The sequence below is a fragment of the Urocitellus parryii genome, chromosome 2 (assembly GCF_045843805.1).
Source record: "Urocitellus parryii isolate mUroPar1 chromosome 2, mUroPar1.hap1, whole genome shotgun sequence".
Lineage (NCBI taxonomy): Eukaryota > Metazoa > Chordata > Mammalia > Rodentia > Sciuridae > Urocitellus > Urocitellus parryii.
Window position 1 is genome coordinate 177,717,683 of NC_135532.1, and position 15,502 is coordinate 177,733,184.

At 43.7% G+C, this 15,502-nt stretch overlaps 1 protein-coding gene across 1 annotated transcript in view; it reads left to right on the forward strand.

Moving 5' to 3' along the window:
* Nucleotides 1–2,703: 2,703 nt before the first annotated feature.
* Mb21d2 (Mab-21 domain containing 2) overlaps nt 2,704–15,502 on the forward strand; it is a 119,142-nt gene continuing 106,343 nt past the window's right edge. Inside the window, exon 1 of the mRNA XM_026400297.2 lies at nt 2,704–2,934. Within this exon, the coding sequence (XP_026256082.1) occupies nt 2,724–2,934 (211 nt within the window). The 5' untranslated portion in view covers nt 2,704–2,723. The remainder of the gene's footprint in view (nt 2,935–15,502) is intronic.

A 15,502-nucleotide genomic window follows, 5' to 3' on the forward strand; every position in this document is an offset into this window, starting at 1 on the left:
CCTGATTGTCTTTCCAAAATTTCAAGTAATGTTTATACCATCTGATCACAGTTCTATAAAAGCCTATGAGAGGTATTTACCATTCAGCTACATTCTCTAAATAAATAGGCTCATTGAGGGTCAATGATTCATAGAATTCTGATCTGGCTAATGGAAAGTAGAACAGACAATGAAGAACAGAAAGACCATTCATTGACTCAGTCACTCAAAACTGCCAAGGCCCAGAGCTAAGGCACAATCAGAGTAATTTCTACTACATACCTGTTTTCTCTCTACGACTATAAATATCACAAAAAAAGGCAGAAACAAGGGAGGGATGATACCTCCTCCCCATATTTTTGGAAATTAACAAAGTGCCTTGACTTGACTTTTTTTTTTTTTTTGTCTAAAGTATTTCTAGTGAGAGTACATAAGTTGGAAGTAAGCTAGAAAACCACTCTGATCCATTGGATAACTGTGCCTCTCTCTGCCAGCTGTCTCACAGATGCCCACCACAGGAAGTAGACCAGTATGTGCAGGAGTTTCAACCACTTGTGTAGCATACACTGCTGCCAAGGAATGATAACATCCTCTCGTGATAAGTCAGTTCCTCATGGCAAGGCTGCAAATGTCAGAGACTTCGAGTACCTTCCTCATCAGTCCATCATCATTTATTTAGGTGCATATATCCTCCTTCTTTCAGAGTAAGTGGGTGAGAAAGCTTATTTTAAAGAGAAGGAAATCAAAAGTAAACTACCAGGTTATACCAAAGTTCTTCACTCTTTACTCGATTCAGTAAACATAGAGGAACTTTGTGCAGGGCTAAATGCCACAGGGAATACAAAGATGAGCAAGATTTTGCCTTCATTTTAAAAGATGTCATGGTCTGAAACTTGCATTAAGAATGAGACAGCAATGCCAAAATTCATCATTGTCATATGAAAGCTTCTGTAAGGGTGCAATGAGAGTTCCAAGGAAGGAAAGGTTGTTATATGTCTTGGGCACTTGTGGGGAAGGGGCTGGCATGTAGAAACTTTCAGATAAAAGGCAGGTATGGAATTGACTGTAGTATAAAGTTGGAAAGGGAGTAAAGAGAAATTCCACGGGAATGTTGGTGACCAGATCTGTGTTTTGTAAAGATCACCGTGGCAACAATGTACAGAACAGATTGTGGAAAAGGGAATTAAGTTTATAATAATAGTGGAAGTTGACAGAGCTAATCTCTATTAAGCACTTATTATGCCATTCCTTATTCTAAGTGCTTGACCCTTTTTCCCCCTCATATAATCCTTAAAACAATCTGTGATACAGGACTTACTATTTTCATTTTACAAGGGATGTTGTGGCAGAATCTGGACTTTCTTCCAAATCTAACAAAACAATCTGAATTCTTGATTATAAGAACTCAGGTAAGACCTGATCCAAAGCAGAGACTGTGATATAGAGATATGTTTTGGAGAATTAAGGAAGATACCCTTTGTTTCTAAGAGGCAAAGGCCTCCTCAGTGTTTGAAAATCACCTTTCAGATCCCATCTGTCTGATGACTATGACTCAGACTGAACCTGCCTTGTCATGAAAGCCTTACTCCATTTAGGAAAACACGTCCTTTGGTTTATCACTGTCCACCCAGGTTCTAGCATTCTGTCAAAAAAAAAAAAAAAAAAAAAAATAGAATGCTCCAATTCTACGTGTTAAAACAAGAGAATGTTCACCTCTCCATCCCATAGTCATTGGAACCTGGAGCAATTTATTCTATTTCCCCTCCTCCATACTCACCCTCCAGTTTGCTTATCTTTATGTTAGAGCAAGTTGGACCTCATTAACTCATTATATGTTAAACTGAGTAAGTTGTTATCCTGAAAAACTAATTACCTAGGGCAAAGGTAGGCATACTTTCGCGGTTAATAAAAGCGTCCATACCGGGTGGCATTGACACCCCTTTTTTGGATACGCTTAGCCCTATAATTCTTGGTAATCTATGTTAAAAAAAAAAAGAAAGAAAAAGATGGATTTCATATTCCTTAAGGAAGTTTCCTTCACCATCAAAAGGTACTGGAGTTCTTGGGATAGAGATGGCAACGCGGCCCTAGAGATGTCCTCGCCCGGGACACCGCCCTTAAGATGAGCCAAGGAAGACTCCTTTCTCCTTGAATGCGCTTGGCAAGCCCTGCCCCCAAAGGGGGGTGGTGGTGGAGGTGGAGGAAGAATACGTGCGCACCTCGTGCATCTGCCCGAGTACAGATTGGCAAGTGATACAGGCGCGCAGACCTCTGTCATTTATTTATTTCTCTTTCCACCGGGTGCGCTGTCCCTTTAAATGGGGACGCTGGTGCTGGCTCCGTAACACCGGAGCCCGGCAGCTTGTTGATTTCAGAGCTGGTGAATTTCACATTGTTTCCACTTCACTTTCCTTGCCCGGGGGGGAGGCTCCGGCTGGCGCTACGACCGCTGTCGCCGCTGCCAGCGAGAGCTAAGGGAGGACAGGGACCCGCAGCATCGGGGAGGGCTCGGGACCGGAGGAAAAGGTGTCGGGGCCACACACGCACCCTCGCTGCAGTCCAGCTCCTCCCGAAGCCCGGACGCCGGGAGCGCACCGAGCGGGGGACCGCCCGCCTAGACGCCAGCCCGCCCACGGGCCGGGGCCGAGCCCGGGAGCCGGCGAGTGGAGGAGGCCCCGGGGGCGGGGTGGGGGGCGGGGGTGGGTGCCGCCGCCGCCGCGGAGCTGCTGCTCGGCGCGTTTTGCATGAAGATGGCGGCTCCCACCGCCAGCAAGGCAGCCTCCCTGGGCTGTAACAACAAGCCTGCGTTCCCGGAGCTGGATTTCAGGTCGGGAGCTCGGGTGGAGGAATTGAACAAACTCATCCAAGAATTTACGAAGCACGACCAGCGGGAATACGACGACCAGAGAGCGCTGGAGATTCACACAGCCAAGGATTTCATCTTTTCCATGCTGGGTAAGGAGGAAAAAGGGGGAGGTGTGTGTGAGTGTGTGTGTGATGGGAATCGGAGTGGAGTACCCACTCCTCCTCGAGCGCTTGCCTTCTGGGTTTCTTTTCCAGAGCCGGGTGGGTGCCTGGGGGTCACCCATCTGTTCCTCCTCTTCCCTGTTTTTTCTCCGCTGCAAGCCGAACTGGCTCCCCTCCCCTCCTGACTACACTTTGCGCCGGGAGCCCCTTTTCTCCCCCCGTTCGCTGGCTCTTTTGTTAATTTCCCAGTCGCCGGGGGCTGGCAGGCAGGTGAGGCGGTCAAACGCCCCACTGGTGGGAGGAAGCCTTTCTGCGCCGCGCGGTCCAGGTGCGATCAGAGGCTCCTTTCATTTGGGGGTGTCTGGGTCCTCTCCTAAGCTTGGGGCGCAGAAGACAGCTTGGGGCTTTGGCTCCGAGCCCGAGCGACAAGTTGCTTCTCTCGTCTTGCGGCGCGGCGCTGTCACGCCGAGCCCCCGTGGCCAAACTTGTTGGGTGTTCCCGAGTAACCCGCCCAAGTAGTCTGGGCGCCCAGAGTTCCTGCAAGTTTGATTTGCAAGTCGACTTCCCTTCGAAGCCTTCGGAAGCATTTCCGGTGCTTCTCCAGGGTGGTTGCTGGGCTCCGAATCCCTAATTCTCAGCTCGAATTTAACCAGACGCAGCGCTCTGACCGCAGAGGAGCGTGGCCCCCTCCTCTTTGTGTATTGTCCTAGCGCTGGCCAAGAGAGGTGCCCAGTTTCCAATCGAGAGAAACCGGGCGGGTAGAAAATATGCCCCTCACCTACCGGTCCTGAAAGGTTATCGATTGCTGCAGAAGGGAAAGTAATTGAGCCGGGCCTGGGAGACCAAACACCTCCCAAAGCGTCCTGCCTTTGGAATGATTGCTACTGAGTTGAAGAATGAGTGTCCGCTGCTGGGAGCCTCGGTGGTCGCTTTCGGCTCTTACAGTGGAGTCGTGGCTGTCATGCAATACGTGGCTCCGTCGTTGTCATTCTGCAGAACTGGGGCTCCAGCGTAGCGCTGCTCTAACAACGCGCGTCTCTGTGTGTGTTTTACAAATGTACCCTCAGTCAGTTCCCAGATAGTGGAAAACTTGGCAAAGATCTTTCTACCACCGAGGAAGTCGGAGCCTTTTCCTTCCTCCTGCGATGTAACTTGGATTCCAGCCTGCCCCTGTTGCTGCTTCTATTCCGGGATGTCTTATTCCCTCTAGGTTTCCTTCCTCCCCACAGCCCAAGTGGGGGATAATACAAGTTGAACATTGTCCACTGGTAGTACTAAGGACTTGGGAAGTTGGATAGAACATACTAAAACTTGGGGCTAGTTTTTACCTTTTTTCATATACCTCCCAAGCATATTCTAGATTGTGTATGGGGTTGGAAGGATGTTTACTGGAACTTTCAACTATTGAGCTGAATTACTATATATTTTTTTTTAAAACCCATGACCTGGTGGGAGTGAGCTTTCAAAGCAAAGCTTAAAAGGCTTACAAAGCTTCTGCATCTGAAAACCAACATGGTGATTGTCAGGAAGGTGGGGACACACAGAAAGCTCAGGGCAGTTATTTAAGTTGCTTAATCATGGCCTTTCTCTTTGGCATAAGTAACACTAGCTGCTGTTGTGTTATTACAGCCCCCACATCAGTTTTCCTGTCTTTTCCTTCTTATGGGAAAGGTTGTGGGTGGGTCAGAAAAGTCAAGGATGGAGAGATGATGGGGAGGGATAAATTAAATGCCTAACTCTTTAGGAACTTATGTTAACCTATGTTTGATACACCAAATTAGCAAAGCTTTTGTCCAAATATAAAGGTTGAATTATTCTAGGATGCCTAATTTATGCATGTGTTTAATGTCATGGGTGGCATTGTATTGACAGGTAAACTAGATTTGCCTCTCCTCCTTTTTTACTCAGTTGACCTTGCAAGAGAAGTCTTTCTTCCTCCTGGCAATTTGATGTTTCCACTCTCGAGAGAGAGAAAATTCAGGAGTGTCATTTAAGCCCTCGCCCCTCTGGACACTAGAAGGCAGATGGCGAAATGAGCTTGCCCGTGTGTGTTGCTGCATTCATTTTCGAGTTCCTTGCTTTCCTTAATGAGGTGCTGGCTGCTCTAGACAAGTGAAGGTTCAGGCGACAGCAAGGGTCCCTGTGTGGGTTTACTTTTTCTAAAGCAGATTTTCGCTTGGCTTAAGAAACAAAATCTCTTTTTGTACACTTTGTTTTACTTGCTACAGCCTTGGGTCCTTCATGAATATGCAAGTGAGGTGTCTTTTAATGACCCCCAGCTTGTTAAGGTGTCACTTGGGTGGCATCCGGCCCTCATTTCTGGGAGTTGTTGGGAGCCATGTAGTTTGCTTGGCTTTGTTCTGCCTCTGTCTGAGCTGCACCTGAGGATTGTCAGCAGCTTAAGGACATTATCCCCTCACACAGGATAAAATGACCAAAGAATTTGGTACAAGCCTCTTTAAGGGAGCTATGGATAATGCTGCCTCTGGTTTCAGGCAGGTGGAGGTATGGTGGCCAGGCCAGCCACTGTCTGTATGAGATTGTTAGACTGGGTGGAAACCCTTCCAGCTTCTTAGACTCTTTCTTTATGTGTTGTCTAGTTTGCAGGCAGTTTTACAAAGAAGAGCCAAGGGGTGAAACACAGCTCATAATCAATGACCTGTCAGCACTAAGACATTCCAATGTACTGTCAAAGCAGAGATCTGCATAGGCTGTGGGATTGATGGGAGCCCACTGGTGGTCACTGTGTCTCTGTGATCTGGCCTGATGTTTTCTTGTTTGTGCAGATTCAGATTCCTCTGGAGGCAGGTGTTAGCTGAAATCACCCAGACCTACTCCTTATTTCTTTACACCTTGGTCTTTTAGGAGAATGATTGCTGTTATTATCTAGTTAATGTTTGAGAGCCCAGATTGTGTGAGAGGCTGGCAGTGCATAATAAACACCATTTATCAAAATTCAGGGAAATTGCCAGAGTTCATTAATGTTTTAATAATATTTGGTATTTGCATAATGTCTTTGCCGACTCTTTTGTTATCTTCATTCCCTGGCGAGGTTGGATGGCGACTGGTTGTTTCTATTGAACATTTGTGGAAGAGAGGGCATATGAAAGCCAGAGAAGACAGGAGGGAGACAAGCAGTCACTAAATCTGCAAACTAAGTGGTAGGTACCACACATAGTTATTAGAGTAGCTGTCATTGCTTATTACCTCCTCGAGCTAAGAACATGACATAACCTTTTGAATAGATATTGCTTTCCCATTACACAGATGAAGGTATTGAAGGTTACTGAGGTTAGGAAACATATAAGAGTACATGGTTCATAAATGGTAGAGATTACTAAAACTGTGGTCTGTTGGATGCAAAGACATAATGCGTGATGTTCTTCTACTTGAGGCTGTTTGGACACATGAGCCAGGCACAGTGGCCCATGCCTGTTTGTTATACAAGTGACTCAAGAGGCTGAGGCAGGAGGATTGTAGGTTTGAGGCCAGCTTCAGAAACTTAGCAAAGGCTTTAGCAACTTAGCAAAAACCCTATCTCAAATTAAAAACATAAAAAGGACTAGGGATGTAGCTCAGTGGTAAAGTGTTTGGAAAAAAAAATAATAGTTACATGAATTCCAAAAAAGAGCTTTATTTTATTTTATTTATTTATTTTGTCATGTTGGAGATTGAATAGGTCTTTTTCTCTATCAAGCAAGCATTTACCACCTAGCTATATCCCTAGTTGTGAAGGGGCTTTGTTTTAAAAAACTGCTTTTTTTTTTTTTTTTTTTTTTTTAGTATTATGTTTCTGGTTTCAGCTAAAAGTATTAGATTAGCATAATGCAAGCAGCATCTGAAGTGATTTCAGGAGCAGTCTGAGTTCAAGTTTTTTTTTTTTCCATAAAAAGATCACCTATTTGAATTTTTGATTGAGAAAATCATGATCATTATAATAAAATGTTAAAATCTTCAGTTCCTATCTCAGTCTGCCTCTGGCTGAATGTGTGGTCTTAGTTTTTTTTGGTTTTGGTACTGGTGATTGAACTCAGTGGAACTTGACCAACCTAGTCCTTTATTTTTTATTTTGAGACAGAGACTTGCTAAGTTGCCCAGGCTGGCCTCAAACTTGGAATCCTCCTGCCTCAGCCTCCTGAGTCGCTGAGATTACAGTAGTGTGCTACCACTTCCGGCTTGGTCTTAGTTTTTTGATTTATTACACATTGCTAATAGTAGTGCATCATTTTAGAATTATGTCTGAAAGTGAAATCACTTTGCTAACTGAAAAGGAATGTTTACATGATCTTAGTATTTATTTAAAGAAATGTGCTTTATTAGAAAACATTGTGAACTTCAGTTGGAATTATTTCTGCAGCTTGACACCCCAAAGAACTATGGAATACCATTAGCGGCAGCCTAGGAGGATATTGGCTGTGGCTGTAGAGGGCGTGATGAATTCCAACAGCATCGCCATTTGTTAAGTTCATGCTATGGGCCGACCACAGTGCTAGCTACTTTGCATAAATCCATTAACTCCTGTAATCTTCTGACAATTTTAAGGATAAGTGTCATCCTACCTATTCTGAAGATGAAGTAGGTGCCCTTTTAATGGCGAAACACTGAATGAGGCTCAAAGAAGTCAAGTATTTACACCAATCATACAGAGCTCGGATTTAGATCCAGGCATTTTCCCCTCAAATGCTCATGTTTCTTTCACTGTATTAGCAATCAGCTTCTATTACTCTTGGGTCAGACAACCCAAAGGCCCCACTTCCCAGGGAATACTCCACCCAGTAGTAGCCCAATTAGCTAGTTGGAACAGGGAGAGTCCCATTCTTGCTCACTGTCAGTCCCAATCTTTCTGCTCCTCTTTCTTTCATGCACTCAACAAATACTTAATGTAATATTGTTTGCCAAGCAGTATATAGGACTCCTGGGATAGTGATCCAGAATGTTGGGATGTTCCCCAGGTCTTAGGAGACCCCTGTCCTTCTCCATTGTATCCTAACTCTAAGAGACTAGTTTGCTGGCTACTAAAAAAATGAAGGCCCATTGGCCATTTCAAAGCTCTAAACCTTTCTAGTGCTTGGGAGAGCTCTTGGATCTACCACATTTTTAGGCAGATGTTTAGAAACATCTGGAGATCCAGAGTAGGCTGTTTTGAAGGCCCGACTTTGGTATTTGAGTGCTACTTTTCTATTATTGAATTCACCAGCAATATTTGTTGTGAAATTGTTGCTTTGTGGTCTTCAACTGCTTGGTAAGTTCCTTAGAGTTGTGTTCACTAATGTGCTATATCAGTATCAATTACAAAATAATCTCTGAAGTTTGTTCTTCCTCTGAAAACATCATGTATCCAGGGCAGGGAGTTCCTCTCAACATTTATTTTTATGCTGATTTGAATTGGTTCCAATTCTCCCTCTATGGTTCTGGACAGCTGCTTCCTTCACCCTTGACAGAAGAGCCCTGGAACTGCTGTCTTCTCAGGAAGACTCCCATTGTGCCACCTATTGGGTGATGAGGCTGAGGCTGTTTTTTGTTTTTTTTGTTTTTTGTATTCAGAGACGCATTAGATTCCCTCTTGTCAAACAGAGAACTTGTCAATGAGTGTTAGCACTTTAGATTCTCCCAGGGAGCTTTTTAACAATTCAGAATCCATGGTCCCATTTCAGATCTATTGATTCAGAATCCCTAGAGATCCCCGAACTGGTTGCTCAGCACTTCAACCTACTGTCCTGTTAGGCCTAAGGCTGTGCATTCTCTGTCCCTTAAGCTGCTCCTGAGTGCAGTGAGCATGGTCCTGGTTGACTTTTAAGGCTAGATCCAGGATGCCCACCTCAGTGAGCAGTTATGTCTGCTGAATCCGGAGAGGTAATACTGGAGTCCTTCCACCCGGGACAGGGGCACTGAGGCTTAGTGGTTAAGAGTGTTTACCCTCAGGGGCTGTAATAGGATTTTTTACATCATTATATTCTATAATCGCCACCATAACCCTTTGAAGTAAACAACTGTGAGGAACCCTAGGATTGGAAAACTTTGGGAATTTGCCCAAGTTTAGAAACAAGTAGGTGGCATAGTTGGAACCTAATCAAGGTCAGACTGATGAAAAGCCCTTTCTTTCAACAAGGACTATACCTTCTACTCATAAGGGTCAGGAGACCTAGATTTTGGCTGTGATTTCTCTGGTTACTTACTGTGTGATTTTGGAGAAGTCATAGCCTCAGTTTCTGAATATGTATGAAAGTATAAGTTGGGGTTAATAATTATACCTAGTGCATGTATTTGAGTGCATCCAATTCTGAATCTGAAATCTTTTGTGCAGTGCAAAAGAAGGCAATTTCTGTGTTCTGGTACCAGATCTGTTTTTCACTGTGTGGCTTGAGTGTTGCTCTGAGTAAGTTTCCTAACCTTTTTTGGTCTTCTTTTGCCTACTATCCCATGATTGGAAACGCAAAGAAAAAAGTGAAAGCATTCCTACATTCTAATCACTATTAATATTTGGGTGGAGGGTACCCGGGATTGAACTCAGGGGCACTCAACCACTGAGCAACATCTCCAGCCCTGTTTTGTATTTTATTTAGAGACAGGGTCTCACTGAGTTGCTTAGTGTCTGACTTTTGCTGAGGCTGGCTTTGAACTTGTTATCCTCCTGCCTCAGCCTCCCAAGCTGCTGGGATTACAGGTGTGCGCTACCACTCCTGGCTCATTATTAATACTTTATTTATTTTTTAGTTGTAGTTGGACATAATACCTTTATTTATTTATTTTTATGTGGTGCTGAGGATTGAACCCAGGGAGGGCCTCACATGTGCCAGGTGAGCACCTTCCCTCTGAGCCACAACCCCAGCCCTCACTATTAATATTTTGATGTGCATATAGTTACATAGCAGGGATCATATGGGATATGTGCTTTTCTTATAAATTAATCTACCACTTTTTAAAAGAGGAGCTATAACTTGAAACCTGGGGAAAAATGTTCTCCTTACTTCTTTCAATCATTTCCTTTTTTTAATCCCTAAAGACAATTCCATTCTGGAATTGTAACCTGTGATTAAGTAATTGGGGGTGTTGAACTTTAGATTGATGACCTTTGACCTTCCTTTCAGGGCTGCCTCCCATCTCTTTTTGCATGCTTTGCATGGCCACATACACGCCCTGTATTTCTCCCCCCCCCCCCCCCCCAGGATTCATGAAAACAGTTAAAATAGTGTCTGTGAACTTGAATCAGAACATAAAAGACATTTTTATTAACCTCTCACTGAAATAAATTATTTCCTTCCATCATTAGTAGGTTAAAAAAACATTGTGTCAGTGGTACCCGTGTTTGTGTTGCCCATAGAAATCACAGGCATTTTCATTTCACATTACAGTTATTGCAGATATTTCAAAAACTCATTTATTGCTGTTTCAAAATGATGGCAGATATTAAACTAACTAGATTTTATTATTTCATGCATTAATAAAAAACCACATATGATACTCTATCATAAATATAATTTTAAAACATGTTGTGCACTTTAATACTGATTTTTTTTGAAATATCATGCAATATGATCACCTTCATTTAAATATACTATTCTTTGCAGGGGTTCATAAACTAGACCAGCCTGTCAAAAGAATCCAAGCTACAGAAACAGTTAAGGGTCCTAGTTCTCACAGATGGCCTTGGGTATCTTGTCTATGGGTTTTTTTTGCTTTGTTTTGTTTTTTTGTCTCCTCCAGCTCAAAAGCCCTTGACTCCTATTGGCCTTCCTATCTCTCCAAGGTGGGGGCGGGGAATTCCTTTCCTGTGTGGTTTTCTGATATCTTGTCCCCTTTTCTGACCCTTAGCACATTCTTTCCCCATGCTATAGATTCAAGGATCCTGGGCTTATTTATGTTTGCATCCGCCAGTGGGCTGTTGAACCCAGTAGGTACTAAGTGGGAGGTGACAAGAGTTACTTTTTAGAGACCTTGTGAAGCTTCTTACTTGAAGTGCTTTTTAAGAAATGAGCAGTTTCTGACCTTGTCGCTCTGATTTTCCTCTTCTATTAAGCCAGGCTCTTAGCATCTTCTCTGGAGTCCAAAAAATCTTGATGTTATCTCCTTAAGGGGTACAGGACTATAGAGGATTGTTTTCTACATTTTATATTTCTGTATTCCTTAATACTCACCCTACCTAGGTCTGTATTAGATATGTCCAAAGTGATTGCTGGTTTGCCAAGAGCAAGTGGACCTCTGCCTGCCTACTCTTGGGCCTTACAGAATGTAAAGCAGAAACTAGTTGTCTTTCCCAGTAAGGTGTTCCATAGACTTATCAGTCATCCTCCAAATGATTAGATGCTTTCTTTGGGATCCTAATTGTAGCAATTTGTTTGTTTGTTTGTTTGGTGCAGGGGATTGAACCCAGGGGTGCTTTGTCACTGAGATATATCCCCAACCTTTTTTTACTTTTGAGCTGGGGTCTCCTTAAGTTGCTGAGGGCCTCACTAATTTGCTGAGGCTGTTCTTGAACTTACAATCCTCCTACTTCAGCCTTCCAAGTCACTGGGACAGGTGTGCACCACTGTTCCTGGCTCCAATTGTAGCAATTCTTTATTGTAATAAATGACTGTTATTTGCCATCAAATAATAGCAGTTTGTTTTTTATCACAGTAAGCAATGTTTTATAGATTATAATCTCTATTCACATCTAGTGTAGTATCCTCAGGATAGGCCTTAAAGAAGGGTGTGTAGGAACTTTTTGCTCCTCTTTACAGATGTGGGTACTGAGACTTGGAGGTGGTGATATGACTTAGTTCAAGGTTTCAGAATAAGCTGAGAGAACAAGAGACAATCCTGCTATCAAGTGCTTCTGCTGCAGTACATTGCCTGCAAAGAGCTTCTATAGGGGCTGTTCTATCCTCAGACATCTTTCATGGGTTGCTGGAAGAAGCCCAGGATGATAGGGCAAGTAGGTTTCATTCACCTCTGGGCTTTTCTGCCCTTCTCCTAACCCTAAGCTATGCAGTGAGAGTGGTGTGGGTAAGCACAAGTTCTAGAGCATCTAGAGATGCATTCTCCAGGTCTGGTTTGTAGGCCTTGCCCAACTGGTTCTTAGTGTCTGTGATGGTGTTTACAATGAGCCTGGATAAGTGCTTGCCAGCTGAGTGATCTCTTTAAGGACAGTTCATAATTATGCCATTCTGTGAGGCCCTGTCTCCAGGAAACAGCTATCTGTTTTTCATCCACTTAAGTGCCTTTTCATGAATTCCCTCTGCACAAGAAAAAGATAACTAGGGACAGTGTTGCTATGAATATAGTGGGCATGGGGAGCTGTTATTCAATTTGTTTCTATATTTTTTATATATTTTTTTCCTCCAAACAGGAAGACTTGATTACTATTTATAATTTGAGTCAAGTCGCAAGTGGGAATTGGTATACATCTTGTTTAGGTTTTTTTTTTCTTCCACCTTAGTATTTGAATGTCTACAGTGCGTATCACAGTGGTGTTAAGCATTCACTTATTAATTCATAAATTCATTCAGCATATGTTGATGTGCCAACAGTGTGCTAGTGTAATTACTATGTAAGTACAGAGAGCGGTGAATAAGAGAAGAAAGATCCCTGCCTCCATAGGCTTCTGTTCTCTGGAGGATTTAACAAGATTAAACATGCAAATAAACAGGGATGTGTCTTGTAAGAAAAATGAGAAGCACAGAATATTTTGATGGGGGCTAACTGAGTAGGATGGAGTGAAAAGTGATAGACGAGATTTCCTTGAAACACAGACGTTTTGTATGAAAGGAGAAGGAGTCAACCTTCTGAAGAACCGATGGAAGCTTACTCCAGGTAGAACTGCAGATGTAAAGGCCCTGAGGTGGAGGTGTTGGGGAACTTTGCAGTTTTCAAGGCTGCTTGCTTTATAGCCTGTCTCTGTGGCTTCTACTGAGAGGAAGGATGATAGGATTAGGCCTGGACTGAGGAATGAGGTGAGCTTCCTGAGGGTGCACCTTTTCCAGGTGGATGCTTCCCAGGTGGGCCCACCTCTGCCTGGGCTCTTGTCACTGGCCTTCAGGGATAGGGGTGGAGGTGAGAGTAACAAAGAAAGGATGGATTACAGGTGCATAAAAGGCCCTTTGTGGCCCTGTGATTCTCTGATTTCACCTCTGATTGCCCTAGGCTAGAAACAGTAAGTCCTACATTTGATGATTTATGGGGCAAACTGAAGCTTTCTTGCAGGACAGAAAGCCTTTGTTTTGTATCTAGTCCTCTACAGTATACAAAATGCATTCATATGCAGAATATCATTTGACATATCTTGTAATACCCTATGAAGTAAGTATTAGGGTATCTTTTTTTCACAACAGAAGAAAAGATCAAGAGAAGTCTAGTAGCTCACTTTCCAAGGGGTTGAGGTGGGGTCAATTTCAAGTCCTTTGAAGGTCACCCTTTGTATTGTGCTGAATCTAAAACCTTCTCTTTTACCCTGTCCCATGGATCTTGGGGAGTGGAAGAAGGAGGGCGATTTCTGGGCAGAGAGTCCTTGGGATTGGGAGGCAGAACCAAGCCAGAAGCCTGCAGGTCTCCACGTGCCTGCTATGCCTGGACTGGCATTCAACTTGGACGCGCTTTTTCTAGTCTGCCTCAAGATCATCCTTTTAGCAGCTGCAGCTGTTCTTAATAGCAGCTGCTTGTGCGGATTGTGTTGTGATTAATAAAGGAAACTCAACAGTTTGTTCTTTCAACTGTGCCCTTGGTGTGCGCAGCCTGCTTGCACACAGGCTGTGCTTCTGATTTAGAGCAACACAGTCCTACTGGCATACGGTGCCCAGGGGCTCATCGCCCTCTTGTGAGAAGAGGTGGGTCATCTAGATTAGAGCCAGGGTGCCAAAGGCCCTCGGGGACTGGATGTAGGGGAATGAGCGTGTTGGTGGGTGGCTCAGTGTCAGAACCCAGGGCATGGGGGGGGGGCGTGCCGCCATGAACTGAGATCACCTCTGCCCTTGGGTCTGCCAGTGGCCGATGCGCCTCAACACCATGTCCTTCGTCTACTTGGGCCTGTATCCATCCCGTGCCTGTTCAGCACAGGTTGCCAGTCCCCACTTTCAGAGTTCTGATTATGTAGGTCTGGGTTGGAGCCAGAGAATTTGCATTTCTAACAGGTTTGCAGGTGATACAGCTGCTGCTGCTGCTAGTCCAGGGATCACACTCTAAAAACCACCATGAGGGTGGAATTTAGGGTGTTTGAATTTTTATGAGAAATTCTAAACTTTTTTAAGTATTGAGACTAAAATCATATTTAAAAGAAATACCATTGGATTTAAAAACTTAGGTCACATGGAACACTGTGCCTGTGTTTGTCCCCTCTTGTCTGAGTACTTCAGGGAGATCCTTGGGTTATCCCAGGCTTGGAGGGGCAGAAGCTCTTCCAAGAACATCCAGTTAGTTTTGGGCAGAATCATAACTAGAACCCAAGTTTCTTGTGTACCTGCTGTATGTGTGTGTGTGTGTGTGTGTGTGTGTGTGTGTGTGTGTGTCTGTCTGTCTGTCCTAGCATGCAGTCTTCTAAATGTTTTGTTTTTTAAATAGAAAAACTAGCTGTGTAATCTTGAAAATAATGATAACCACACTAAAATAATGTTCACTATGTTCTAGGCACATTTCTAAGTGTTTCGTATTTTACATTTATTGATTTTTTTTTAAGTTGTTATGGGGTGCTGGGGATCCAACCCAGGGTGGGCCTGGGTTTGATAGCACTTAGGGCTTCTAAGTGTTCTACCACTGAGCTCCATTTCCAGCCCTTTAAATTTCATATTGAGACAGGGTCTCATCAAGTTGCCCCATATCTGTGATTCTAGAATGCCCCACTATGCCTTGCATACTTTACCTTTATTATCTGTATCAATCCTAACAACACTGTGAAATGGGCAATATTATCTTCCTTCACTGATGAGAAGTTCGAAGCACAGAAAAATAATCTGTAGAAAGCCACAGAGCTACTAGTGGAGTGGGGGGTGTGAACCCAAGATGTCTAGTTTCAGGTAGAAAACATCAAATAACTCTGCATTTTTAAAAATTTCATTTTAAATAACAAGAAAACATTTTCCATGGGAACTGGAAGTCATCGAGGGACTGCTACAATTTTAATGCTCCTAAGAAGCTTGGAAATTAGGTGCCTGATGTCCTCTGTCCTCCATTTTACAGTCATGGAAACTGAGGTTGAGGAAGGAGGAGAAATTTGATCTTCACGGGCTCTGACTTACTTTTGGTCAGAGTGGAGGCTGAGTAAATGTTGGGTAATAACTGCTCCTGAGAAAGGTGTTTGCACATGAGACGGTTGACCCCATAGCATTTGCTCCCCAGGGAGGACTCTGCCTGGCTTTGACAAGGAAGGGAAGAAGGGAAGTCGTTCCAGAGGGTTATGCTTCAAGGTTGGGAACATTTTCCCTGCTACAAAGCCGCCTTGTAGTTTGAAGTTCTCTTAATTGCTGTTAGAGAAAGGATGCTAAAAAAGATAACCTCATGGGCAGGGTGTATTTTTGGTCTGTCGTGTTTGCTTTGGTCTTTTGATTGTTCCCTATCTCTCCCTCTCTGGTGTCTTTCCTCTGAAGTG